Source organism: Peromyscus eremicus, chromosome 3, assembly GCF_949786415.1.
Source record: "Peromyscus eremicus chromosome 3, PerEre_H2_v1, whole genome shotgun sequence".
Lineage (NCBI taxonomy): Eukaryota > Metazoa > Chordata > Mammalia > Rodentia > Cricetidae > Peromyscus > Peromyscus eremicus.
In genome coordinates, this window is record NC_081418.1 from 66,168,859 (window position 1) to 66,195,955 (window position 27,097).

The 27,097-nt window shown below is 45.8% G+C and overlaps 1 protein-coding gene across 1 annotated transcript in view; it reads right to left on the reverse strand.

Moving 5' to 3' along the window:
• The window catches only part of Osbpl3 (oxysterol binding protein like 3), a 95,466-nt gene that overhangs the window by 2,729 nt on the left and 65,640 nt on the right, over positions 1 to 27,097 (reverse strand). Inside the window, 6 exon segments of the mRNA XM_059257833.1 lie at positions 2,300 to 2,422; positions 4,298 to 4,424; positions 9,791 to 9,935; positions 13,825 to 13,969; positions 14,834 to 14,912; positions 19,000 to 19,063. Coding sequence (XP_059113816.1) covers positions 2,300 to 2,422; positions 4,298 to 4,424; positions 9,791 to 9,935; positions 13,825 to 13,969; positions 14,834 to 14,912; positions 19,000 to 19,063 — 683 coding nt within the window.

The following is a 27,097-nucleotide window of genomic DNA, read 5'->3' on the forward strand; positions in this document are numbered from 1 at the left end:
TATCAGAGTGGTGTCTGCAGGCTGGCAGCCATTTTTTACTTCTGGCATTATATTAAGTTCTTAAGCCTGGAGGCTGGGAAGGTGGTGATTCTGAGAGAACATCTCTGTGTGTGTGTGTGTGTGTGTGTGTGTGTGTGTGTGTGTGTGTGTGTGCGTTCATCCTCTCTCTGTGTGCTGTACATCAAACAGGGCTAGGCTAACAGCCACCACCCTGGGAATGACTAAATACTGCACAATCAACTAGGTTGATCAAAGTAAACCTAAGTTAGCAAAAAGCCAAAAAGAGAACAGACCAAAAAGGAACTGGAACTGGATACCACAACAGTTTGGAGAGGAAACTTTTGGTTTACTCCTCTGGGAAAAGATAACCAAACCTGCTACACAGATCCACAATCGAAAGGCGTGACAGGACGCAGAGTCTACCATTTTCGGTTAGCCCTACCTCCCAGCCTCTGTCTGCTCCCGAGGCACTGATGTCAGCTTCATTCTGCTGGAGAAAGCTCCTGCACGTGCCCACACATGGCCTTCTCTCCCTTCCACAGCGCTGGCCAGTGCACTATCCCTTCCATTACACACGACAGTCTATACTGGAGATGTTTTCCATCCACACAGGAAGATGTGGACCATCTATCTTCACTCTTCCACGGTAAGTCAGCAAACTAGGGCCCACGGACCCAAGGCGGTCTCGAGAGCGTTTGTGTTTGCAAAGCTAGGGGTCAAGTCTAAGGCCTCAGGCATGCTAACTACTCTCCCACCAAGCCACACGCACACCTTCGAAATACTGTTTGATTAGAACACAGCCCTGCCCATTTCTTTAAATATGATCAATGGTTACTTCCACGATGAACAGGGGAGTAAGTGACTGCTGAGGCCTTACCACCTGCCCAGCCAGCAACATCTACCATCTGCTCTTTATAGGTCAACTTGGTGACCTCGGTGATGGGGTTTCTCACTCCTTTTTAAACAGTTGAGTGATATTCCATTGTGGGGATGGATGATAGTTCATCTTAGCATTGCCCTGCTGATGGGCAGTTAAGCTGCCATTAACTCCATTAGGAATAAAGCACATGTTCTGGGTGCCATTTTTATTCTTTTTAGAGGCAGGGTTTTGATTTTGTTGTCATTCTTAACTTGCCTAGGTTGGCCTTGAACTTGCAATCCTCTTGTCTCAATCTCCAGAGTGTTAGGATTACATGTCTGTGCCACCAGGACTCAATGTTTTAAAAGATAGACGTTTTTCTGCTGCTAGGATTAGTCCCTACAGCCTTCTGGAAACTGTGTCTGTTGCTCGTACTGATAAATGAAACCAGACCTGCCCCAAACATCAGTAAACCACTGGCTGTAGGTCAGGAGCAGACCTACCAGGAGTGTGCATTCTCTACATAAGCTGCTGCAACAAATCCCCAACCCATACAGAGTACTGGCCAGGCTGTCAGGAAAGGCATGGCCCCATCTGGAAGATTCCACCGGGTTCTTCTTCAATCCCCTCTATTCTCTGGGCCTCTGTTTCTCCTCAGTTAGAATAGGGACGGGAGAGGGTAAGGGCTACAATTGCTCACAGCCCTTTTACAATTTTACGTACATTGTAAACAAGACCCTCTCAACAAATCATCTATCTATCTATCTATCTATCTATCTATCTATCTATCTATCTATCTGCCTGTCTATATATCTATCCATCTATTTATCAATCTGTCTGTCCGTCCATCCATCCGTCTATCTATCCATCTATTAATCTGTCTTATCTATCCATCTGTCCATCCATCTGTCTGTCTATCTATAGACAGGGTTTCACACTATAGCCCAGGCTAGCCTCACACTCTTACCAATCTTCTTGCCTCAGCCCCCCTCATGCTGGGATTACAAGTATGATTACAAGCCACCCAGCTCCAGAAAGTTATTTTAAAAGATCAATCAGATCTCTCGAACTCGAGCACAAACGCATCAGAACTGCTGATTCTAGGCATAGGTACTTTGAATTCTACGGTAGGGCGGACATCAGCAGCCTGTCATGTAAAATCTAGCCATGCTAGTAACCAGCCTCAGCTACGGATGTAACAAGGTGGCTGGGTGTGAGGAGCAGCTCTGACAGTGTCCTTCCGGTACAGGGGTTGACTGAGAGACTCGGTGGCGGTACTGCTGAGCCAAGGGGAGGAGCAAGGGAGCGGCGAGGGGCACCAATCCTGTTTCAGGACAGTGACTGTCACGCAGATGCTATCTGTCTGCTGTCTGACCAGCATCCAGAAGGTCGGCAGGACCCCTCAGCACCCGCCCCCCCCCCCCCCCCCCATGCACAAACCTGAAAAACCGGGGCTGGTGCTCCAGGCTGCTTTCCTCCAAGACCCGCCTCCGCTCCCTCTGCAGCTGCTCGATCCTCTGCTTCTGCACCTCAGCTTCCTCTATGTTCCCTTCTTCTAGAAGCCTGGGCATTGAGGGGAAAGAGGAAAGGAACAGTCACTGAAAAATAACAACCAACCACTTCTCTGCCCAAGGCTGGCCCTTCTTCAGCCCATGATGCAGTATTCTGGGCCAGAAGAAGATAAAAATTCTGTGGACGGGTGATCTTTGCAGGGTTCAAAAACTCTAGCCAGAGAAACCTGAGCTAGCTTTCTACTTCCCTCAGCCTCCCATGACAGGGAACTCCACACTTTCATTTCTTGGGTACATGGTTTTCAAATATAAATACCGATTCTTATTCCATTTTAAGGGCATAAATGGTGGCAAGACTGCTTTGCTTTACTTTGCCTTTTACTTAACAATGCATCTTAGAGAACTTCTCACACACAGTAGTGCCCAGACACCTTCATTTTTAAAAGCTGTATAGTATTCCGTTTAGTGAATGTATTTCAAACATGCTCTACATAAAGACATTGGGTTGTTCCTACTATTTTTAGTGTTACATTTAACATTGCAATGAATGACTTTGGACAACCACCATTTACACATAAGAAAGTGTATCTGCAAGAAACTTCTAGACTTAGGGGTGTTGGACAAAAGAGTGAGTCTGTAATTGATATATTATAAAACTACACTTTATAAGGAATTGAAGCAATTTGTATTGCCCCTTTTTATATTATATGTTTATTTATATTATAGCATGTTGTTGCCAGCCACAGATAGTTGTTGGCTTTAATAAGCGCTTTTACTCAGCGAGGAAAAGTCACGAGGCACAACAAAACTCACTATCAAGAGTTTTATTAGAAGGGAGAAGGGAGGGACAAAAGATAGTGTGACCAGGTCTGTGGAATACAAGTGCAGAGAGAGTGGGTCGGAGAAGAAGAGGAGAAGAGGGAGGGGTCTGTGTCCGCCTCTTATGGATCCCCCTGCACATGCGCATATGGGCTTACGGCACGCATGCGCAGATTGTGTGATCACGCAGCACAGGGATTACATAGGACGTGAGGGCTGACTAATTGTTTTGCCAGTGCATACATGGTCATGTGGCTGGGGGAGTGGCCAGTGGCCACGAATACCAACAACAGTGAATTTTTTTTTTTTTTTTTTTTTTTTTTTTTTTTTTTTTTTGCCAATCTAAGGTAATGATGCTATTTTCACCTGGATTTAAAAATTAGCATTTTAAAAATATTATAAGCAAAACTGAATTTCTCTCCATGTTTAAGGAATATCCAAGCCTCTTATCCATGAACTGTTCATTTCCCCAATTCCATTTTCTCCCTACTTAGTGACGTCTTACTGATTTCTAGACCAAATCCATAGTGTAAGATTGTAAATACAGATTTATGTTGATCAATTGTCTTTGAATTTGGTTATATACTCGTATTTAAGGCTTAAAAAAAAGTTAAATCGAACGTAGCAATCTTTCCTTTCATGTGGCCCTTAGATTTTGAGTCTCAATTACAAAAGGCTTGGGGGAGATTCTTTCTGTCTTCCAGAGTAGGAAACTGAGGCTGGGAAAGGAAAAGCCTTGTCACAGACCATACAACTCACTGTAATCATTTCAACGGGAGGGTTAGGAGAGCTGGGTACTTTCACTATTTCAAATAAACATTAAATTCCTTATTACTACACACAGTGAAATTCTTCAACATAAGCCTCCCCTCTTTTCTGCATTTCAACAGAAATGGGGCCCCACAGATGTGTGGAGGATGCCCCACAGGAGGGTGGAAGTACAGGCTTTAGTCCCTCGGAGACAGATGTTTCAAGCCTCCACTTTGTCCCTGTACACCTGATGGTAGTTCCCACCATAGGCTCCGGGTAGCCAGGCAGTTATGAATACCACTTTTTGTAGATGGTTTTAAATGTCTCCGGAGAGAAAGCTCTTTGAAAAAATCCTTACCTTTGATCTGGTCTAAACCGAGTGTCGGTGGGTGGTAATAAAGACCTTGACAATGGATCCATTTCATTTAATTCTAACGCAAACTGTGTGAAACCATAATACTGCTCATAGCCTTTCGGCATGGGATCTGAAAGAGAAATAAACCACCCGCTCTCATTTGCAATTCATTCGTGTTAGTTAAATTCCTTCACCTTTTTCATCTGACTCTAAACTGTTCCATTTCTATTAAAATATTCTGACTAACAAGCAGCTACTGAGCATTTCTCTACAGATTTTTCCTGCCTGAGTTTTCTATCCCAGGGATATGGTCTCTTTGCCTTGGTCCTTTAGTGAATTTATTCAGTGCTGAGGAGCATCTGTACTGTCTGAGCGATCACAGAATTTGTTATTCAAATATACACACCAGGGGCCCAGTGAGATGCCACTCAAGGCTGATGAGCTGAGTTCAGAACCTACATGGTAGAAAGAACTGACTCCACAAAGTTGTGGAGTCCTTTGACTTCCTTATTCCCATGGTGGCATGCATAATCCCTGCACTCATAATATCACACACACACACACACACACACACACACACACACACACACACACATACACATTTAAAAAAACAAACCAAATAAATAAACCCACTAGGCCTTTGCCTAACTAGCCAACTCCCATTGCAGAAGACCCATGTTCACGCAGAGACGCCAAATTCCCCCAGAACTCCACAGCAACTGCACACGTTCTGAACTCCCTAAGGGCTATCAGAACACGTTATTCTTTCCTTCCCCCCTCGCCTTTCTTTTGGCCAAGTCTCAGCCCCTAAAATCTCACATCCCGGTGTTAGAACATAGAGTTCTACTTTGCCCTAACTTTGATCTCAGCTAAGAATCAGGTGTACACCAGCGAGATCCAATGCAGACTAGGGGAATTCCCAGACACTTAACACTTGCTGGTCACATATCCACATAAAAATGTCCTCCCTGAACGCTGCCACACACCTACTTTGTGAAGCCTCCATGTCCCACTGGCAGCTAATCCCACTACCTGTGTCCCTTATCTTAAGCATGCACACAGGAGCCAAGCTCCATGCTGCGCTTACTCTGAGACCCCGCCCACCAGAGTAAAGATGGGGGTTTCCTTCAACATGGGCCAGGAGAGCTTGAGGTCCATGTGGAGACAAAGTCAAGGAAGAATGATAAGGATGTAACTGCTGTGGAATATTAGTTGAAGACGTGTTCCATTCGTTTATGCTGTAGAATATTTGTTTGATGATGCAAACACATGCTGCATCCCTTTATTTTACATTTGTTTAACTGTGTAAAGCTGTGTTACTGTGCCTGTCTAAAACATCTGATTGGTCTAATAAAGAACTGAACAGCCAATAGCCAGGGAGGAGAGAGGAAGAGGTGGGGCTGGCAGGAAGAGAGAATGAGAGGAGGTGAAAGGAGGGGGATCGAGAAGAGGAGAAGGAGGGGAGAATGCCAGGAGATAGCCACACAGCCAGCTACGGAGTAAGAAGTAAAGAAAGGTACATAGAATAGAGAAAGGTAAAAGCCCAGAGGCAAAAGGTAAGTGGGACAATTTAAGCTAAGAAAAGCTGGCTAGAAACAAGCTAAGTTAATGCCAGGCATTCGTAAGTAAGAATATATTGCCATGTATTTATTTGGGAGGTGAGCTGAGTGGTGGGCCCCCAAAGAGCTAAAAGCAAAAAAAAAGACCAAAAAAAACTACATTTTGTTGCTCCAACATGAGGCCCGAATTTCCATGTAGGGCCTTAGAAAGCTGAAAAACAAAAACAAAACAAAACAAAAGGACATGGCTCCTTTAAGAGTTTCTGCCTTACAGGAAGCCCCTGAGCAGCCAGTAAGTTTTAAAAAAAAAAAAAAAAAAAAAAAGCCTAGGTAAAAAATGCCTGGTGTAGTGCAAGCATTGGTATTCTAGAATTCTGGGGGGTTGAATGCAGTTATTGACCAACTCAACCAGACAGCAAGCTTAAGGTTTGGCTTTCAGGGACCTGAGAAGCTAGTGGAACCAGCTGTTAAAGCCACTGTGGAGGTCCTAGCTACACCACTTAGCAGTTTAAAGGCTTATGTGGTCCAAAAAAGACTAGAGATATCCAGTAAAAGAGGTCCAGATGGAAAAAAAAAAACTCTAAACAGGTTCCAGTGTGTTTTACAATGTGCATAGGTTTAAGAAAGAAAGAAAAAGGATATAGATAGTCATAGAAAGAAATAGTTTAGAAATAATAAATTCTTTAAGGAGACAGTAAAAATAATATAAAAGAATAAGCCACATAAAGATAAAAAATACACAGGGAGTCTGGATCCTGTATGTTGCTGTACTGACCTTAAATTTTTTGATTGCTGATAAGCAAATGATAGCTGCTAAGAGATGTGGAATTCAAAGAGGGACTGATGAAATAAAGCAGCCTAGACATTTTAAGAATGCCTCAACATTAAAATGGAACTCAAAAAATACACTGCTTTGGAGAAGACGTTTTGTTTTTATTTCCACAGGAAACGAGAGGCTGTGGATTCTTTCAGGGTGGATATGGATCAGGTTTGATCATGGAGACCTCCTGAATCTTGATAGGTGATATATATCAACAAAGGTTACAGCTGGTCTTCCCAGGACTTGGCCATTATCTCAATTGTCTCAGAGACGCCTAAAAATGCCTTTGCCCACAGACAACAGGAAGCAGTCTGGAGAGCACAATGTCCACATTCCCAAGAGATGGGGTGAGTGGGTGTTATTTGGTAGGTTATGGATGTTTGTTATCATTTAGGGGAAAATAAGATTATAGGATAAAAGGCAACTATTAATCTCAGATATTTTGCCCTGGCATGGATTTTGCTATATTGATACAAATTTAAAGTTATTTTTGTTATATTGGATATATGTTTTTACTCTTGTTTGGGGGTCATATCTCTCCTCCCTAGCTATTGGCTGTTCAGCTCTTTATTAGACCAATCAGGTGTTTTAGACAAGCACAGTAACACAGCTTTACACAGTTAAACAAATGTAAAATAAAGGGATGCAACACGTTTGCATCATCAAACAGGTGTTCTACAGCATAAACGAATGGAACACGTCTTCAACTAATATTCCACAGCAGTTACATCCTTACCATTTTTCCTTGACTTTGTCTTCACATGGACCTCAAGCTCTCCTGGCCCATGTTGAAGGAAACCCCCATCTTTACTCTGGTGGGCGGGGTCTCAGAGTAAGCGCAGCATGGAGCTTGGCTCCTGTGTGCACGCTTAAGATAAGGTACACAGGTAGTGGGATTAGCTGCCAGTGGGACATGGAGGCTTCACAAAGTAGGTGTGTGGCAGCGTTCAGGGAGGACATTTTTATGTGGATATGTGACCAGCAAGCTCATTTAAAAATGCACTGTATAATTAAGAAATTAGGTTAGTAGTTAATCTATAATAATCAAACTTATAGTCACATTAGGCATATTTTCAAGGTTAAACAGGTGTATTTTAGACAGATAGATGATTTTCAAACACTTCAAAGACCTACAGAATGTGGCATTTAAGATGTTTAATAACCTAAGGTTTTTCATGACAATGAGACACATCTGTTCCCGGCAGCTACTAATTTACTTCACAAAAGGATGATGGGCATTGAAGAAACTCCATATGGAGTTTGCTTTCATTGTGGCAAAAACACAAGAAAAAGATTGTTGAACTTTGCAAGGCTAAACAGGCCTTCAAAATTCCTTCTTCACATAAGAGTCTGCCAGATATTCTGCAGGACACAGAGGAAAGTGACTGACAAACTTTGCCAATATAAGGTGGGACAGTCCTTCAAATTTCCTGCTTCACTGAAAAGTCCACCAGATATTCTAGGCCTGTAGGCTGAAGATGGATGCCCCAACATTGCAGAGGAACTTTGGGTGACTGTCCAGGCAGTCAGATATCTCTGTAATATTATATCCTTCTGGGGTCTTTGATGGAGTTAAAGACTAAATAGTTAGAGTTACAGTTTTCCTTAGTTTATGATAGAAAGCAAATTAGGTATAAAATCTTAGAATCACTAAGATAAGATAGATAATGGGGTATTTTATCTGAATTTGCTAAATACAAATGGACTAGACATTGTAATTCTTACTTGATAACTATTTTTGTTGTAAATAGTTTCACTATGTTAAAGTTAAAAATCTTTCATTTTTATTTAGGCAAATAGGGGGAAATGTTGTAGAATCTTAGTTGAAGATGTGTCACATTCGTTTATGCTGGGGAACATGTGTTTAATGATACAAAGATGTGTTGCATTCTTTCATGTTGTGTTTATTTAATTCCGTGAAGCTGTGTTATTGCCAAATGTAACAGTGATCCATGAGGCAGCTTTCAGCAAATGAGAGACTGTCCACGTGAACAGTCCTATTTGCCTCAAAGCTAGGGAGGCATTCTGGTTCCACAGCAACCTTTGGGATGGAGGAAGACGTGGCTGCAACTGACAAAGACACCGCTGGCCCTAGGGTCCCATCTCGTCCTCATGGAACACAAGCCCAAGGTCAGGTGAACTGAGCCTTCCTTGTTACCCACACTTGGCACGGGGATGGGCTAGGACCCACTTCAGGCTGATGTGCTGTTAGGACACACTGGCTGGGAATCCTGGGAAATGCTTCATTCTTGAGAAAAGGGAGGTGCAAGATCAAAAGCTCTCTAGTTCTCCCTTTTCTCCCTGCTTGGCATTCGGCTATGAGGTGACCTGATACTGAGTTGTGACAATCATCTTCACACACGGGAGGAAACAACGTGTAGCATAGTGTTTCCCCGTGGACCCGTGTCTCTGACATGAGTAGACTGTGGAGATAACAACAGGAAGCCATCACCTCTCAACTCAGTATTAAATCATGGCATGTAGCCCCATGGCTTAAATGATGAACGGAGTGGTTTTTCTTTTCCCTTCCTCCAATTCCAACCCCCAACCTTTCTCTCCCTCCCTTAACCAGACGAGATAGAGGTTTAATAAAAGGACTCTGACTTTTCAGTCAGAAGATTAAAGTGCTGCTGGGAGGCTGGGCTTCCACAGCCTTCTTGGCACAGCTTCTCCAGGGGTTGTATCTTCTGGGATACAGTGTGGCTTCTGGGGTTGGGCCGGTTGGAGGATCCTGCACGCTTTGGGAAGCCCAGGTCACTGTTTTTCTAGTGACACTTTCCTCTTCATCTTTGCTCAAGAACTACTCTTGCATTTCACAGGCATTCCAACAGGGCTTGTCATACTCCTATGTGTGACAGAAACCCAAGAACCCTTCAGGCCACCCCTGGATTGACGGCAGCTCCTTTCTGAGGTCCTGAGAACCCAGAACAGAACCTAGCAGTCAAACGAAGATGCTACTGTAAGCATGATAAGGACTTGACAGATGGGCCAGTACTGCTAACCTGCTAACAAGCAGGTGGTAACCTAGAGCTACGAAGTAGCACTCACCCCTCCCAGCTCCCCTGCCCTGACCCAGACACTCATCCATTCCATGCCTAGGATCTGGTGGACACTCACTTGCTCTCCAGACACATGTGGAAGAGGAGGCACCACCACAGTAGATGCTTTCATGCCATTTTCCAAACAGCCGGTGCACAGCCTTCCCATCTCGGTCGAACACTGTGCCTTCGATCTCGTGGGCATTAGTGCTCCAGTACTTCGCCTAGAATGCAGATGAGAATGGTCTGGGGAAGACTCTGGCATTTGCTTATTACAGGTATTGGGCGGGGGCGGGGGAAGAGCAAGAGAAAGAACTAAGATAGGGCCCAGTGGTGCTCTTCTACAAGGAAGGCAGGAGGATCAGGAGTTCAAGGTCATCCTCAGCTGCAAATTGAATTTGAGGCTAGCCTGGACTACATGACACTATGTGTAGCTCAAATCCTAAGTTGGTCTTAATAAAAACCTGGAGCCAGACATTAGGGTACATGCTGAAAGATCAGAGAGACAAAGGAACAAGCCACAGCCATCTCTCACCTCACCAACTCCTCAGGGGACAGACCCAGCTCCTGCCTCCTCTTGCCTTATATTCCTTTCTCTGCCCAGCCATATCACTTCCTGTCTCCACCTCCACAGTGCTGAGATTAAAGGCATGTGTGCCTCTCAAGTACTGGGAGCAAAGGCATGAGATCCCAAGTGTTGGGATTAAAGGTGTGCACCACCACCATCCCTCGGTGTGAGCTATTCTAAGAGGCATTGAGGAGACATTTCACAGGGTTTTTAATTTGCATTTCCTGGATGATTGATTAGATGAAGATCCATTCATCTATCTGTTTGTACTTTTAGAGATGTCGTTCAGGCACTTTGTACCCCTTTTCTAGGAGGCAGGCTCTCTGCCACCGAGCTCTATCTGCCTTTGTTGAACACACTGGCTTATGTGTGTATGTCCTTGAGCATGCTACAGCACACACATGGAAATCGGATGATAACTTCCAGGAGTCACTCCTACCATGTAGGCTCTGGAGCCCACATTCAGATTCTGAGGGTTGCAGCAAGATCCTTTAGCCTTGAGCCTGGCTCATGGTACATTATCTAGCATCTATTGGTTCATCTGTATATAGACTGCACTTTATTTTTTGGATGGGCTCTTGCTGTATAGCTCTCACAGTGATCCTCCTGCTTCAGCCGCCTGAGTTCAAGTATTGGTCTTACCAGGGTGCACTACCACACCCAGCTCCCCAGTTATCCACTGTTTTCTTCCAGTTGAGTTCCTTTATATGTTTTGCATTTTAACACATTATCAGATGGCAAATATTTCCTCTTTTGCATGTGGATATCCAGTGATCCCAACAGCATTATTGAAGAAACTGCCCTTTCTCACCATGTCATACTGGGGTTCTTTTTTTGAAATCAATTAAGTGTAAACATGTGGATTTATTTCCAGGTTTTCTAGCCTGGTCCCATAGCCTGCCTAGGTTCTGGATTTAAAAAATACCTTTAGCTATTTAGTAAAATTTACAGTTAGTCTCCTATCTGCAGTTTGTAACCCAATAACGAACGTGTGTGTAGGTTATTGCTTTTGCTACTTTCGCTTCGTGTAACATAGGAATGCCAAACTCAGCTCTTAGGCATTTGCCAAGAACCTAGTGCATTCGCTAGTGTTAACTGGCTAGTGTATTAGCAGCTGCCCCAGGCATGTCACTGTGATTCTAAAGGCTGAGAGCTCTTGCTATTACAATTTAAAACTAACTCATAATTCTTTTTACCTAAAGAAAATAGTCATTTGCATACTAGTTAAGGAGGTTGCTTAAAACTGCAGTTTCTACTATTCCCCGTTCTAGGCCTGTTCTAGCTGCAGGGACCTCCTACAAGCCACTTTCTCAGCACGTATCAGTGGTCTGTGAGGCAGCCTTGACCGTGGCTTAGTGTGCTCAGCTCTTCTCATCCCAGCCCCTGCCTAGTTTACACAGTACCGCTCTCCAGCCAGCAGAGGGAGTGCCAACTCCCTAGAGGTGATGCTTTGGAAAGCTCTCAAGTACCTGGCCACCCTTAAAAACTGCCATGAACAGAAGGCATTTCTACTTAAATCAAAAGCCCTGGCACTATTTTCAGCTGGAACTGAAGCCATGTTTGGAAGTTGTAGTGGCATTTCCAGGTCGTTTTCTGCTGGTTCAGTTTCCTTCCTTCAAGGCTTTGGTAAAATGCAAAGGGAGGGTGGGATGCAGCTGTGCCAGAGAAGTGAACGAGAAATTACTGAGTGAGTTCTCCAGCCATGTGAAAGTGGCAGGAGCAGAATGGATCCCAGACCCCTCGGTTTATTGGGAAGCAGGGGCCAGATTTTTGCCCTTTATGACAGTCGTCAACAAAGCAAATGTTGATGACTGGATGGGAAGCCGCAGAGGAGACGGCCATGCCCCACACATGTCTGTATCTACTCCCAGATTCTTTCAACAACCACAGCTCAACTCAAATAACTACACCATCTCAAATAACTAACTACATGCATATTTCCTGTACAGCCGTGTGATGGTGGACACACTGAGTAATCAGGGCTGATGCAGGGGGACGGCTCTGAGTTTGAGGCTCTGGTCCTGAGTAGATGAGAACAGGGTAGACAAGGGAGTGAACATATTCCTTTGAGGAGATGTGGACAGCTGGTCTACCTGGATTAGGGGGATACATTCTTGCCCCAGTTGCCTGGTCAACCTCACAGATGTCCCCCGTGGGTTACAGGTGGTGCCGAGAGGAATGTATGACTTTGCACTCAGTTTGGGATTTTGATCTTAGTTAAATACAAACATTCTTTGGCAAAGACTATACCTTAAAGTCACTTTAAGTACATGGGGTTTAAAAAGTAAAACGCTTCTAGGAGGGAGGGAAAGGGGTGGGACTCAAATTAAGGAAGTCAGAGAGACCCTACATATCTGCTTGCACCTGGTTGACCTGTCCATTTGTCTCTGAATGTTCTGAGCCTCGGCTGTTGGCAGCAAGGGCCAGTCAGAGCTGTAGGAAGAACAGGAGCAACCAGGCCTTTACTCTTGCGGAGCTAGGAATGGCAAGGAGGAGGGTGTGGAGGGCAGAGAGACAGATGGGTAAAGAAAGAACTAGGAAGCCCACTTCAGTGGTAACAAAACCCATGAAGAACGTCGGATGGTGAAATCGAGTGGATGACAGCATGAGATGGTTCATCAGGATCTGGAGGAAGGAGGCCAGTGGGGAGGAAGCGGGGAAAGCAGGGCCGGTGTGCTCAGTGGCTGAGGAGGCAGACAGCAGTGAGAGGGGAGCAGCGAGGGTGGCAGGAGCGAGGACTGGGGAGGGGTAAGGGTGAGTGTGTGTGCGCACACGTGGGTGTGCACGTACTACGGATGCATGTGCATTCCAAGGGGTGAGGGCTGACGGTGCAGAGCCTCGTGGGCCTTTGAGAGGCTGCAGACGTCTGCTGGAGAGTATGGAAGCAAGTGGAAAGCTTTGTTAAGGCGACGGCTGGTCACGCCTTTCCTCAAAGCACACAGGCATAGCTGTCCCCGCCCAAGTCCTCTCTTTCATGACAGTCTCCTGTTGTAGTCCAGATTGCTCTCAGACTCACCATTCACAAGCCTCAGCCTTTTGAACGCTACAATTACAGGTGCATGCCACCAAGCCTGGCTTCATTTCAGCCATTCTTAAATGCATAGCTCAAAAATATGAAGTACCGTCACAATGGTGTACAACTGTCACTACTTTCTAGTTCTAGAACTTTTTCCTTTTCCCCAACAGAAGCTCCAAACCCATGACACACAAACTATCCTGCCCTCCACCCAGTTCCTGATGACCCCTGCTCTGTTTTTTTTCTCTATAAACTTGGCTTTTTGGGGAATCCGTGTCATTGGGATCATATAGAATACATCTTTTCACATCCAGCTTATCCACTTAGCATCATGTGTCACGCATCTTTGTGTCACAGTCTGATGGCATCTTGCAGAAGAATCTCCCAGGCTCTGCACTGAGGGCAGATGGTAGGAGAGACAGGCAGGGTCAATGTCCCAGTCAAGGGACAGAGTGGAGGACAGCCTGTGCTCTGGGCACCTGGCCCCGCCTCCGCCCTCCAGCACAGGAGCTCGGCTCCCTCAAGGTACCTTTATGAAGTTCACTTTGCAGTGGCAGGAGTCGTCCGTCAGGTTCTTGATGACAATCTCACCATAGTGCTCGATCCACCGCTGCCCGCTTAAGATGTTGTGGATGCAGGAAGTCACTTTGTTCCACTCAAAGTGATCTCCGAAGCTGGAAGAGAGGAGCGGTCAAAGACAGCCCAGATGAGCCGGCCACAGATGCGGCAGGCATCCTGCTGCACACAACGAGGCAGGGAACTCAGCCCTCATTCGCAGACCCTGCATCAAATAAGGCTCCAAGTGACACGTAAGCTGAGGCTCTTGAGCCAGCAAATTGCCCAACTACGGAAGGGGAAAATGGCAAAAGGGAGCAACTGGGGGGCGGGGAGCCAGGCTCCCACACTTCAACAGTTATGCATTATTTACATCTTCTCATGAGAAAGAACTTAGGCGTTGCTTACAGAGTTAAGTAGCAACTATGAGGAAATAGTAAGCAATATTTTAAGTGCTTTATGCATAACATGTGTCTAATCTTCTCACGTGTCCTATGAGGCAGCTGAGGGCACTAGAGACAAGGAAGGTGTGGCGGCCTGACCAACAGTCACGGGAGAACGAGGCACAGCAGCACGTGATTCCCCATAGCCTGGCCCCGAATTCTGGATCCACTATCCCTTTGCTTTAAAAACACCTATTGGTGATGCCTGCATCACCAAAGCCACGTCTGTCTCTGAGGGAATTCTGTCAGCGAGGCAGGACCACGATGATAAAGAAAAATGACCCTTTATCTTGAAGGGGAGCAAAAATGAATTTTAAAAGCTTCTGTGCAGAGAGAGCTATTGTCCGCAGGGGGCATTTCTACCCAGTGAGACAAAACACCAGACTGTGAGCCTGCCACTACCTGAATGAACCCACTGCTAGATGGAGTGAAAAAGAAAAGCATCATCCCCAAGCCAGGGGCAGGGTGGGGCAGCCTGGACAGACCACTAACGTGGACTCCTGGCCTGAGAGCTGACATTCCTAACACAGAGAAACTTACGCTGGCAGCGTCACGTGGGTTGTGCCGATTGGGACGATTTCCATGGATTTACCCCAGAATTTATTTTTCCATCTCACATCTGAAACAAAATCCAAATATCACACATTCAAGCAAGACAGCTAGATGACCAGAGGTCTCAGGCTTGACAAACGACTGCTCGTCCTATAACCACCACAGATAAATTAGTTTTAATGGAGACAACTGTTCATGCACCAGAAATGGGTACCCCAACAGGGTCCCCAAAACAGAATCGGGAAACACAAAGTTGTAAGACAAAGTCCTCTTGAAAGAGTCAACAGCACAAAAGGGAGATGAAGACAAGTCGAAGTCACACAGACACAGGCTGTCCCCAGGGCGCTGCAGCCTCAAAGAGGCTCGTCAGAAAGGGCCCTGTAAAAGCAGGGCTCTGCAGAACGCAAATGAGTCCGTCCGTCCGTGGTGCATAGGGAAATGAGTATTATTGGGAAAGTAAATAGTATTTAAAGGGTCAGAGGTGTAAGAGAGCCAAGTGTGGCTCTGACCTGTAGGTCTGAGATTATCTAAGGGGAAGAGAAGAAAGTCAGGCTGAGGCACTAGTGGGTTCTGCAAGCCTGGCTAAGAAGCCGTCTTTGAGCTGAAAAGAATCAGGGAACCAGTGTGATTAGATAAAAACCTTGCAAAAAATGTCACAGCCATACAGAGAACAGAGCCCGGGCAGGAGGCGTTAAAAGCGAGGGGTTAGGAGATCCAGCTGCTGCAGCTGCTCAGGGGATGAGCAGGAGGGAAGGAGTCAAGCCAACTGCTGTGGTGCAGCGGCTCACGAGGAAAGAAGCAAAAATGGAGATGGAGCAGCAACCAGACACAGGCTGAGAAAGGGAGGGGACATTTACAAGCGGCGTCAGCTGTCCTAAGTTTTGGATGCCACCACCAAGAGAGAAAAGGGAGAACAAGATGGGAAGTGGGCCCTGTCTAGTGGCTGCACTGAGACAGAACTGCAGGGGTGAGGGAGGCCTGCAGACACATGGCTGTGGTCCAGATGAGAGAGGCAAGTGGAGTCCTTTTATGAGAGACTGCAAAGGTGGATTTGAAGGAAGCTGTGAGAGCATTATTAGCTTAAAAAAAAAAGCTTTTTTTTTGGAGTGATGCAACTATTTTAAAATTAATTGTGCTAATAAAAAATCAGAGTTATATATTTAAGTGGGTAAACAATACAGTATGTATTTCTCAATAAAATTGGTAAGAAAACTGAAAAAGGGAGACTTATCAGCAAAGATAACAATGCATTGCTAAATTTGTAACACAAAATCTCACAAAGGTTGGGGTTACTTTGCTATGTTTCTTACTACATGAAAATTGATATATAACAATGCCAGTTGATGGCAGACTGCAACACCTTAAAGATATATAATCTCAAGGTAACAACTAAGGCACAAAATAAAGAGCTATAGATATAATCCAACATAAGAGATAAAATGGACATATAGAAAAGCATTCAACTAATTCAGAAGAAGGCATTAAAAAAAGGAATGAGGGGGAGCAAGGAACAGATTTGACTAATTAGAAAACAAGGCACATTTAAATCACCTACATCTATAATCACAATAAATGTAAATGATCTAAACAACCCAGTTAAAAGGCAGAGAAATGTGAGATGAGATGAGGAAAATATGAAGATCCTACACCAAGGGAACAGGTGGAATCACCCAGAAAACAGTGAGCAGGAATGTGTACAACAGAAAGAGCATCAAGGGACTATTCTGAGAAGGTTCTCTTGTTAAAAACAAAAATGCAAAGTTTTATGAAAACAATAAAGAAGCACTTACAAGGCCAATGAGATTTATCAGGTAGGAGCTAAGGAGTCTTATGAGAAACATTTCCAGAAGGTGTTGTGAAATATTTGATTACACTGTGTAAAAATATATCACTGTAGCCAGGTGGTGGTGGCAGCGGCGGTGGCGGCAGTGGTGGCGCATGCCTTTAATTCCAATACTCGGGAGGCAGAGGCAGGTAGATCTCTGTGAGTTCGAGGCCAGCCTGGGCTACAGAGTGAATTCCAGGAAAGGCTCCGAAACTACACGGAGAAACCCTGTCTCAAAAAAAAAAAAAAAAGATATATCACTGTGATTGGTTTAATAAAAAACTAAATGGCCAATAGCTAGGCAGGAGTTATAGGTGGGACTTCCAGACAGAGAGAACTCTGGGAAGAAGAAAGGGGGAGTCATCAACTGGATGCAGAGGAAACAGGACATGCAGAAGGAAAGGTAAAAGCCACGATCCATGTGATAGCATACAGATTAATAGAAATAGGTTAATTTAAGTTATAAGTTAGAAACAAGCCTAAGCTAAGGCCAAGCTTTCATAATTAATAAGAAATCTGTATGTCATTATTTGGGGGCTGTCAGGACAGAGAAAGACTTGCTACAAGAAGGCTTTGGTGAAAAGCAGCGGAATCTCAGGTGAAGCTTCAATATTTAATATAAAGCATCAATAGCAAAGATTAAAGAAAAGAAACACTTTGCTTTTAACTTTCAATGGGTAAGATCGATTGCATCCATACAGAGATAAGTGGATAACGGAGCAGGAGAATGGGAAGTGTTACAGTGTGCTCTGGTACTTTCAAATCTCACATAGATATATGCCTATGTACATGTGAATAAAGACAGCACGAGAACCAAATGGCAACATCACTCCAGGAAATGTTTTTATAAACTGATTAGGGGCTGGGGGCATAACTCAGTCGGTAACTGCATACCTAGCATGCACGAGACCCTGAGTTCAGTCCTCCATACTGCGTGAACCAGGTGTGGTGGGGTACGCCTGGAAGCCCAGCATTTTGGGAGGATAAGAAGTTCTGGGTCATCCTAGTCTATACGGTGAATTTGAGGCTAGTCCTGGCTACACGAGTCTCAGTCTCCAACAAACAAAACTATACTTTTTTAAACAATGATGTGTGCTCAACTTCTTGAAAACCTGGGATACACAGTTTCTCTTACTGTACTCCAATCTTCTGAATAAATGAAAACCTAACAAAACTACCTCACGCAGGAGAAACCTGGGGCATTATTTTTAGAACAACTCGCCATCGCCCCCATCTCCAAATGTAAGCTTTAGGAACATTGATTCCAAAACAGCCCCACAAATGTAAAGAAGGGCCAAAGCTCAGGGGTAGAAGTGTGCCTGTCTTTCTCAGACCTTTGGGTTATGATCTTGAGAGTAGCAAAACAAAGCCAGACAAAAGCCGAACAGAGATGGCAACAACCACACAAGACACAGAGGGAACCTCCAAACAACCTTAAAAACAAAACAAGGGGCCGGTGGCCGGGCGGCGGTGGCGCACGCCTTTAGTCCCAGCACTTGGGAGGCAGACACAGGCGGATCTCTGTGAGTTCGAGGGCAGCCTGGTCTACAGAGCAAGTTCCAGGACAGGCACCAAAACTACACAGAGAAACCCTGTCTCAAAAAAAAACAAAACAAGCAAACAACAACAACAACAACAAACCCAACCAAACAAACAAACAAAAAAAACCAAGGGGCTGCTGAGACGGCTCAGGCTTATCACCAAGCCTGATGATAGGAGTTCCATCCTTCGGATCCACACGACAGGAGAAAGCCTGTCTTCTTAGTTATCATCTGATCTCCACATGCGCACACACACACACACACACACACACTAAATAAGTGAAATGAAAGCTCAGTAGGTTAAAAATGTTCATAGAAACGAAGATGAATAAAAGTCAGAGGTGTCAAGTGTAATTTTGGAAACAGAATTTAAATTTTTAAAAAGCCAGAAACCCATTGGCTGCCTACACTCTGCTGACCAGCCAGGAACGCCCAACTCCTGCAGTGTGAGGCATTTCCAGATGTTAGAGAGTGAGATGGAAGAAAGGTTCCAAGAACAGGTGACTCAGGTCAAGAGGGAGGACGTTTCTTAACAGGCAAAAAAAAAAAAAAGAATTGATCTTTGAATTCTGAGCATCCACAATAACAAATGAAATAGCATGCCATCAGTGAGTATGTGGTAAACGTCAATTGCTGTCGAGGTGGGAGAAGCCAGGGCATCCGGTGGGCAGAGTCTCTATGAAGAGCAGGTCTGGGGACCACCTTTGACCTTGGCAAGCACTGAGCAGTCCCTGGAGAAAAGGACATCTTCAGTTCTGAGAGCAGAGGGCAAATGGATCAGCACATACCTTGCCAGAAAACGAAGTTTCCAGACTCGGCGTGGCAGGCGGAGATAGGTGGGTGGTGGCTGACCTGAGGGAGACAAGCACCAAAAACATAACTTGAGGCAATGTTGTTATGCCTGGAAAGTCATTCCATTCCCGTGAGCTGAGCGAGCTGGGACCACAGGAGCTGGAACCACAGGAGCTGGAACAAGTGTGTCCTCAAGAGGGCAGTCTTGACATAGCCAGCTCCCCTTTTCTCCGGGTGGGTGGGATGGAAGCCTCCAGAAGCTTTCCTGGGAGCGCAGCCCGCCCAGCCTCAAGTGGTGAGACACAGGCATGATTTGAACAGTATCAAATAAAAAGAGGGGCGTTTGAGGACTGCATTTCCCCAGCCAGCACTGTAACTGACTTGCTATGGAACAACCTGCAAGCATTTTAACTAAGCCGTCAACATCACCCCTTCAGCGTGCTGCTTCTAAGTAACATAAAAATATGTCCCCCTAGGGCTCAGGAAACTGAGTCATGAAGTCCAGGCTCCTAAGTCATTGATATGGTCAATCCAAGATAGTGCTTTTTTTTAAGTTTTGAAATTTATCCATTCATTTATTATGAATGTGTGTATGTGTGTGCACACACATACACATGTTCATGAACCATGGCTCACATGTGGAAGTGTGAGAACAATTTGTGGGAGCCAGTTCTCACCTTCCACTGTGTGGGTTCTAGGGATGGAGCTGAGGTCCTAAGTCTTGGCAGCCAGTGCCCTGACCAGCTGGGGCATCTCACTGACCCCGAAAGTAATTCTTAGAAATAATGTGTCTGTGAAGCTAACCATAGACCTGTAGACACTGAGGAAAGTCCATCAAATGCTATGGGGGGAAATGTGTTGGGACTGTGGAGAAGGCTCAGTCCATGAAGCAGCCATTGCTGTACAAGTGTGGGGACTGAAATACAGTCCCAGAACCCACACGGGGCGGGGACACATGGTGTGTGTGGGGGTGGAGCAAGCAAGCTGCATGTGCTGGCTGGCATTTGTAATCCCAGCGCTACAGCAGAGACAAATAGGTCCTTGAGGCTCACTGGTCAGCCAGCCTAGCCTACTTGATAAGTACCAGGCCAGTGAGAGACCCTGCCTCAGTAAAACAACAAAACATGGCAGATGGTACCATGAGGTTTTCTTTTGGCTCCCTACATGCACCTGCCAACACATGAACACATATACACACACACACACACACACACACACACACACACACACACACACACACACACGGCACATGCTCGCAAATAAAAAGTGTTTATCATCAATATATAAAAGCAATCTTGAATGACTAAGTAATTACATCCTAGAAGGGATGATCCTCAAAACAGTCTGCCACTGGGGGACGCCATTGCTTGTTTTACCCATCAATTAAGACGCTCAATACAAAATGGACGCTGTGTTCCATCTCTTCAGTAGCACTCAGGACCCTGTGCTGTTCTCACAGACCAGTACTCGTTTTAAAAAAAAAACAGCCATGCTGTCAGTATGCTTCCAAAATTTCTCTGATTTCAATGGCTGTTAGCAGAGGTTATCTTCTATTTGGAATGTCTACTTAAAGCCTTTCCTAGGAACAACATGGAGGCTGAAACCAGATAGGTCAAGTTTCCCAAACCACAGCATTCAGAGAGTCCACAGAGCAAAACTGAGTATCAGTGGTTTATAGACTTCAGGAAAAAAATAGTTAAGCAGCTGAAATGTTCTCAAACACATCCACTTCACACTCACCACTCGGTACTGAGCTCTGTCTGGAACAAGCAGGCGTGTAAGGAGACAGGAGGGGAGAGGGGCCGACAAGTCCACAGCCACTCGCTGACTTCACTCTGGGCTCACCCATGCTGGGGATCCTGCTTTGTAAACCACCCCCTATGTGGAGAGCTGCAGGGCTGAAGGATCCCCAGGCATCCTGCCACAGCCTTAACTGACAGACTGCGGAGCCGGGAAAGCAGAGAAAAGACAGAAATAGCACCCACACCTTCGGATTACTCAATGAACTGAAATCCCCGCTATGGGAAGTAGGAGGCGGAACCCTGCTGTGGCTTGATGTGTCTTAGTTCCCTGTGTGCTGTCTGACGCCACAAGGCCCCTGCTTTTCTCTGCAGTTTTGGAGAGAAATTTTCACTGTCTTAGGGCCCCAGCTCCTATAATCAAAGCAACCGCCTGCTTCTGTTTTAAAAGCCCAACTACTTGGCGATAGTTTTATCACAAAGCGCTTTATCATCCTCCTTTCTCCCATGAGAGAGCTCTCAGAATAGGCTTGCTGAATTTTAAACCACAGGATAGCATACAGTTAAACTGGAATAAGGCTGCCTCCTCCAACCACAGTTCTCCACTTACCTGACATGTCCCACTGGACAGGGCAAGGAGCCATGCAATATGGGAGGGAGCTCATCAAGAACTTGGTAAGTGTATGAGGATCACCAAATATAAACATCAAAGCAAATTACTGTATACAAACACCATGCGCCTGCTCTGTAATTATTTCAAATCCTGTAAAACGGGGAAGCATACTGCCCATAGGAACTAGAGGGATCTTGTGATATTAGTATATACACATTTTTATAAGAATGCAGGTATGATCTTTTAAGACCACTATAGCACATTAACAGTGTTCCGCCAACTGCCTTTAGATAGAACCAAAAGATGGCTGTGGATTTTATTTTTTTTTACATTTATTTGTTTGTTTACTATGTGTTAGCATGTAGAGATCAGAAGACAAGTTGCAGGAATCAGTGTGGTCCTATGGGTCACAGGAATGGGACTCAGGTCACCAGGCTTGGAGGCAGGCACTTTCACACCCAGTCATTTCTGGCTGGCCTGGGAGAGATGGAATTTTAATTGTTTCATGAAGACACAGTAGTCTCATGTCTTCATTAACCTTCCTCTATAAAGTAGGAAGTGGTCTTTCTGCACAGAACCTGCTGCCCAGTGCTCCCCAAATGACGTGCAGCATCTCACCACAGGACCAGCACTCTCTCTGCGCACCCAGTAGAGACTGCTTCCAAAGATGGCTCCCGTGCCTCTTAAGGTCACAGCACACCATGAAAGCCTCTTCAGGGCCACTTAAAGAAAATCAAATCTTTCGAATCTGACCTCTCTAACTTCTCTATGTTGCATTTATTTCTGAATGAAGTCAGAAGTTTTGACTTCAAAACTTATGCTGATGCTAACATCTGTTCTCACTATCTTCAGATACGAACACCAGAAGATACCAGGCAATCTGAAAATCTGGTTCTAGGGCTTGTCATTTTGAACGCCCCCAGAAAGTGCTCATTCCCAACTGATACTTAATCTTTGGGGCTGGCAGCCTTTCAACAGTGTGAAGAAGAGGTAGGGCCAACTGCTGTGTCTTTGCTAATCGTTTAGTCTTGATGCTTTTTTTTTATTTTCGAAACAGGCTCACTAGGTAGCTCAGGCTAGCCAAGCTTGTGAACCTCTTGCATCCTGAGTACTGAGATAACCTGGTCAGTCTCTAATTATTACTACATCTTAAGCCAGGAAAAAGAAAGATTGCGTGTGAAGGGGGCTGGACTGAGGGGTCAGCAACTAAGAGTACTTGCTGTTCTTGCAGAGGACCTGGGTTTGGTTCCCAACTCATAACCACCTGCAATTCCAGCTCCAAAAGATTCAGTGCCCTCTCTGGTTTCCGAGGGTATCTGAAGACACACGAGCGTGCGCACAACACACACACACACACACACACACACACACACAAACACACACACACGGTAAAATAAAAAGGAAACAAGCAGTAGATGGCTTTGAATCTGACCTGATCTGGCCCCAGAGGAGACAGTGCCCTACTGGATTTGCACAATTTAACCTGGTCTCAGTCCTCTTGCCTATCACTTCCTCTCCAACCAAGGGGCAGCAGTCCCTCACTAGTTAGAATTCCCAAGTGTGCATGAAGCCAGTGAGTCACATTTACTACAAGTATGTCTATATAGTATTTTCCACAAGTCCCAACACAGTGGACATGTTCTAAAATTTATGCTTTATTTGTATATGTGAGGCCTTTATTCCCACTGACAATCACTTTTTATTTATATGTTGCTTATACTTTGTATAGGAGGCAGATGGGCACAGAAGCAGAAGAGGAAAATGTATTTCAGTCGTTGTGGGTTTGTACTTTTAGAAGAAGTGTATCCCTTACTTAAATAACACCATTTCTCCCCTGAAACTGCCAGAGACCAGCTACACACCTCCCAGGTCCTAACACCATTAACAGTGTAGGGTAACACATGACACAGAGAAGTACTGAGTATAAGCACTACCCGAGAGGGGCCAAGGAACCATTCTCTCTACACGTCACTCATCAAACACTGGCTAAGTGCCTGTGATGTGTCAGAGTGGAAGCAGTGACAGACAGACAGACAGCACACACGGTACCAGTTTGTCAGCAGTGGTTAAGTGTTAATGGGGGTGCAGGGGCACCTGAAGATGAGGCCCTGGGAGGGGTGGAGCCATTACATAAAGAGTAATGGTTGGGTAGGACTCTGACAATGGAAACCTACTTGGCTGGGGGGGAAATAAGAAAGCCAAACAGGAAGTCATCTGGGGAAGGTATCACAGGCCGAACACAGCAGGAGCCAGGGCCCTGGAAACAGTGTGGTTGTAGCTGACAGGCAGGGAAGTAGAAGCAGGAGGGTGGGCAGGCCTTGGATGGCTTTCGGACTACGGCCGGGGCTCCATATTTTATTCCAAGTGGCCTGGGAAGCTACTGGAAGATATACAGTAGTCATTCCCTTGGCTTAAAACAATCGCTCTGTGCTAGGTCCTCCAGGAACTGGCCACAGACTCGAGAGCACAGTCCAGTCTGGTGCAATAATGCCAGCCACTGTTTATGGTGGCTTGGGCTGGTAGCCAGCACTAGTAGAAAAGGTGGAGGCTTCTGAAGGGAAATCCCAGGACTTGAAGACTTGTTGATGGACCATCAAAGGATGGTGCCCAGAAGAGTGGCTGGTGTGTGTGGAGGTGGCGGAGGGGTTGGGGACAGGACATGACAACTGTTCTGTGTTCACAGCCCACGGTTTATACTAGAAACATAGCTTCTTGCCAAACAAACCCCAAAACACCTTAAGTGATAACATGACCTAGAAACACAGAGGGGCACAAAGCCATGACTGAGCAGCATTATTCTCAAGTTATCGATAGCTTTATATGAACAGCTTGGATTTCCCCTCTGATATAGTCATTGAAGACAATGAAGTATTAATTAGGAGTAGACAACCGGCCACTATTGGGATAGGAATGATTCCGAGAAGGGACATGAATGAACCAGGCAGGAGAGCTGTTCTCCAGGGAGCAGCAGAGAAGGAAGAAGGGCCAGCAGGAGAGAGAGCTGGCACTGGGGTCATGGGAGTGGGAGAACTAGCCCTGCCCTTCACCAGCTGAAGCACAGTACAGCTATCCCTGTTGTCTGGGATGCAGGTAAGCCAGCCCTGAGGGCATGAGAACAGGAGAGCTGAACACCCGTCTCCATGTCCCTACAGAGAGAGAGAGAGAGAGAGAGAGAGAGAGAGAGAGAGAGAGAGAGAGCTTGCACTTTGTAGCTGGCCCTGGTGGTGTAAGTAGGGGTGAGCTGGACCCGAGGGCCCCTACCGCCCAGGCCCAGAAGCAGGGCTATGAGATGGCCCACCCCAACACCACCTCATCTAGGAGCTGTTGGAGCATGTGAAGGGAACAAACCTACAGATCTCCATGACAGGATCCCCATGACACAGGACAACAACAGGATATCCAAGTGGAGCCCCAGTGAGAGTCCATTACTGATAGTGCAGTGGATGCCAGAGGCCGTGAACCAGACCAACGACTCCTGGCAATGAACACTTGTAAGTAAAGATGAACGGACTAAAGCGTTGACCACGGTGTAACTCAACAGCCCACACTACAGCTTCCAGGATGAGATTCTTCTCCCTTTTCTGTTTTGTTTTGGTTTGTTTGGTTTTTGGTTTTCCTTTTAAATTTTGATAGGGAGGTTGCCAGGGTGGATGGGAGGGGTGTGGGGAGGTGAGTGGGATCGGGATGCATGATGTGAAATCCGTAAAGAATCAATAAAAGTAGAAAAAAAAAAAGTGTCGCACGAAGAGCAAGGGGAAAAGTGACTTTCCTGGACTCTTTCTTACTGCAGCTTTTAGGTCTTACGTCTTAATGACTTCTTCGTTTTTCTGATGCAAACCCTGCTGCACCTGATCATTTGCAGATGCTCTCGACACTGAGTCCCATGTGAATAGAAAAGCAACTTCTAGAAGTGGCCCCCTGTGCAGCATCCTTCCGCACCGGGCCTTGCTCAAAGGCACGAACAGCCTGCAGAGCTGACTGAACTCACTCGTCTCTCCTTCAGGGGCGCCCAGAGTCAGTGTGTTCACCCCAGGCTGGCAGTGGGCATAGGAGATGAGTCCCCAAGTACGAGTCCAGAGAAGGAGGAAGGCCTTCCCTCCCAGAACCCCGGTCCAGTGCTCACAGAAAGCCATGGCCACAGCAAGCTTCCTGAACCAAAGGCAGACGGGCCACAAGTTAGAACACAGATCGGGAGCGCCTATGACCTATTCCTGAGCATCCCTCACTCACAAGGGCCACACCCCACGACAAAAGGCTAAAATCCTTCATGCACTTGGAGCACAAAAGGTTTGTGAACACAAATTCCTGGAAAGAACTTCACCTCACATTAAACATTCTACAAGGCAGGTAACTGGTTAGAACTTCAAAGATGGTGGGGGGGTTGGAATGTTGCAGGTTCAAAGCTTCATTACAATTTATTTTGGGCATCTTCAGCCCCCTTAATAGCCATTCCTCATCTACCTTTGTGTCTGACTTACTAGAATCAAAAGGCTAAGAACGTGGTCAGACAGCACCTGAGGCCTCTGGTGGGATTTCCCCACCTTGCCGTAAATTACCTACCTACTGCATTGGCTTAGGACTTACTTTGCTCTGTTGCTACCAAACTTTACCCTGTTGGAAAACGGAATTTGGGATAGCCTAATTCTGTGTTCTCAACACATGGTCACTCACATTTGGTTCCAGAATAAACTCTCTCTCATTCCTTTTGAGGTAAGAGTGGTGTTGTTTTTGTGGTCCCAGGCCTTGAACAATACAGACAAAGGCTATTTTCACATCCATGGTCAGCAACTCTGATAGCTGAGCCCAGTAACTAAACTTTACAAATGACCCCAGAAGAGTGGTAGGGAAAGGAACCGGAGGGAAATGGGATCTGGAGACACAGGAAGCCTTGCTCCTTCAGCCTTGGTCTCCTGCCTGAAGCTGGCCCCTGGGTGGCCTGTCACTCTGGGCAATCTAGACATCAAGTGTGACCACACACTTTAGAGACAGAGGGCACTATGTAAAACTCCCACTCAATGGTGGTAAGGACAATGTGAACTAGAAATGGCTTCTGACCACAGGAGCCATTACGCAGCATGCAATCATGTCTTCTCGATGAGCAACAAGGGAGAGAAATAGGCTTTGACCTAGCTGAACTCTGGAGCAGACATTGCTTCATCCCCTGGGACTCACCGACACGAAGAGCCACATACCCAGCACTGCACTAACTGAGTCACAGGAGTGAAGGAGGGAACAGACCCACCACTCTTCCAATGAAAGACGGCTGGCTAGAAAAGTGAGGAGAGGCAAACTGTCTTGGGCCTTTAGCTGGGAGCTGTGACTTCCATCCATGCCATTTTTAGGATAAAATTCCATTCACATGCACATACACATGCACGCATGTGCACACACATGCAAAGACACACACACACACACACACACACACACACACACACACACACACACACCTTAAACTGGGGCCCCCACTCAGTTCATTACTATGGTCCTTTAGATACCTGTACTTATAGAGAGGTGCAGGAAAGCACAGAATGCCCCCAAATTTAAAAGCTTGTCACCTGCACACACCAAGTGCAGCCTCACGCTGCCTCCATGGGGTAGACTGTGTCCCGGACCAGAAGCAGAAAAGTCACACGAGCAGGCATGAACACGAAACGAAATGGGTGATGCTCCTTAGATACGCTGTGGTAGAGGGCTTCCCATAAGGGTGCCATCTGGTGAGGGTGAGTGAGGATGGGAGGAAGG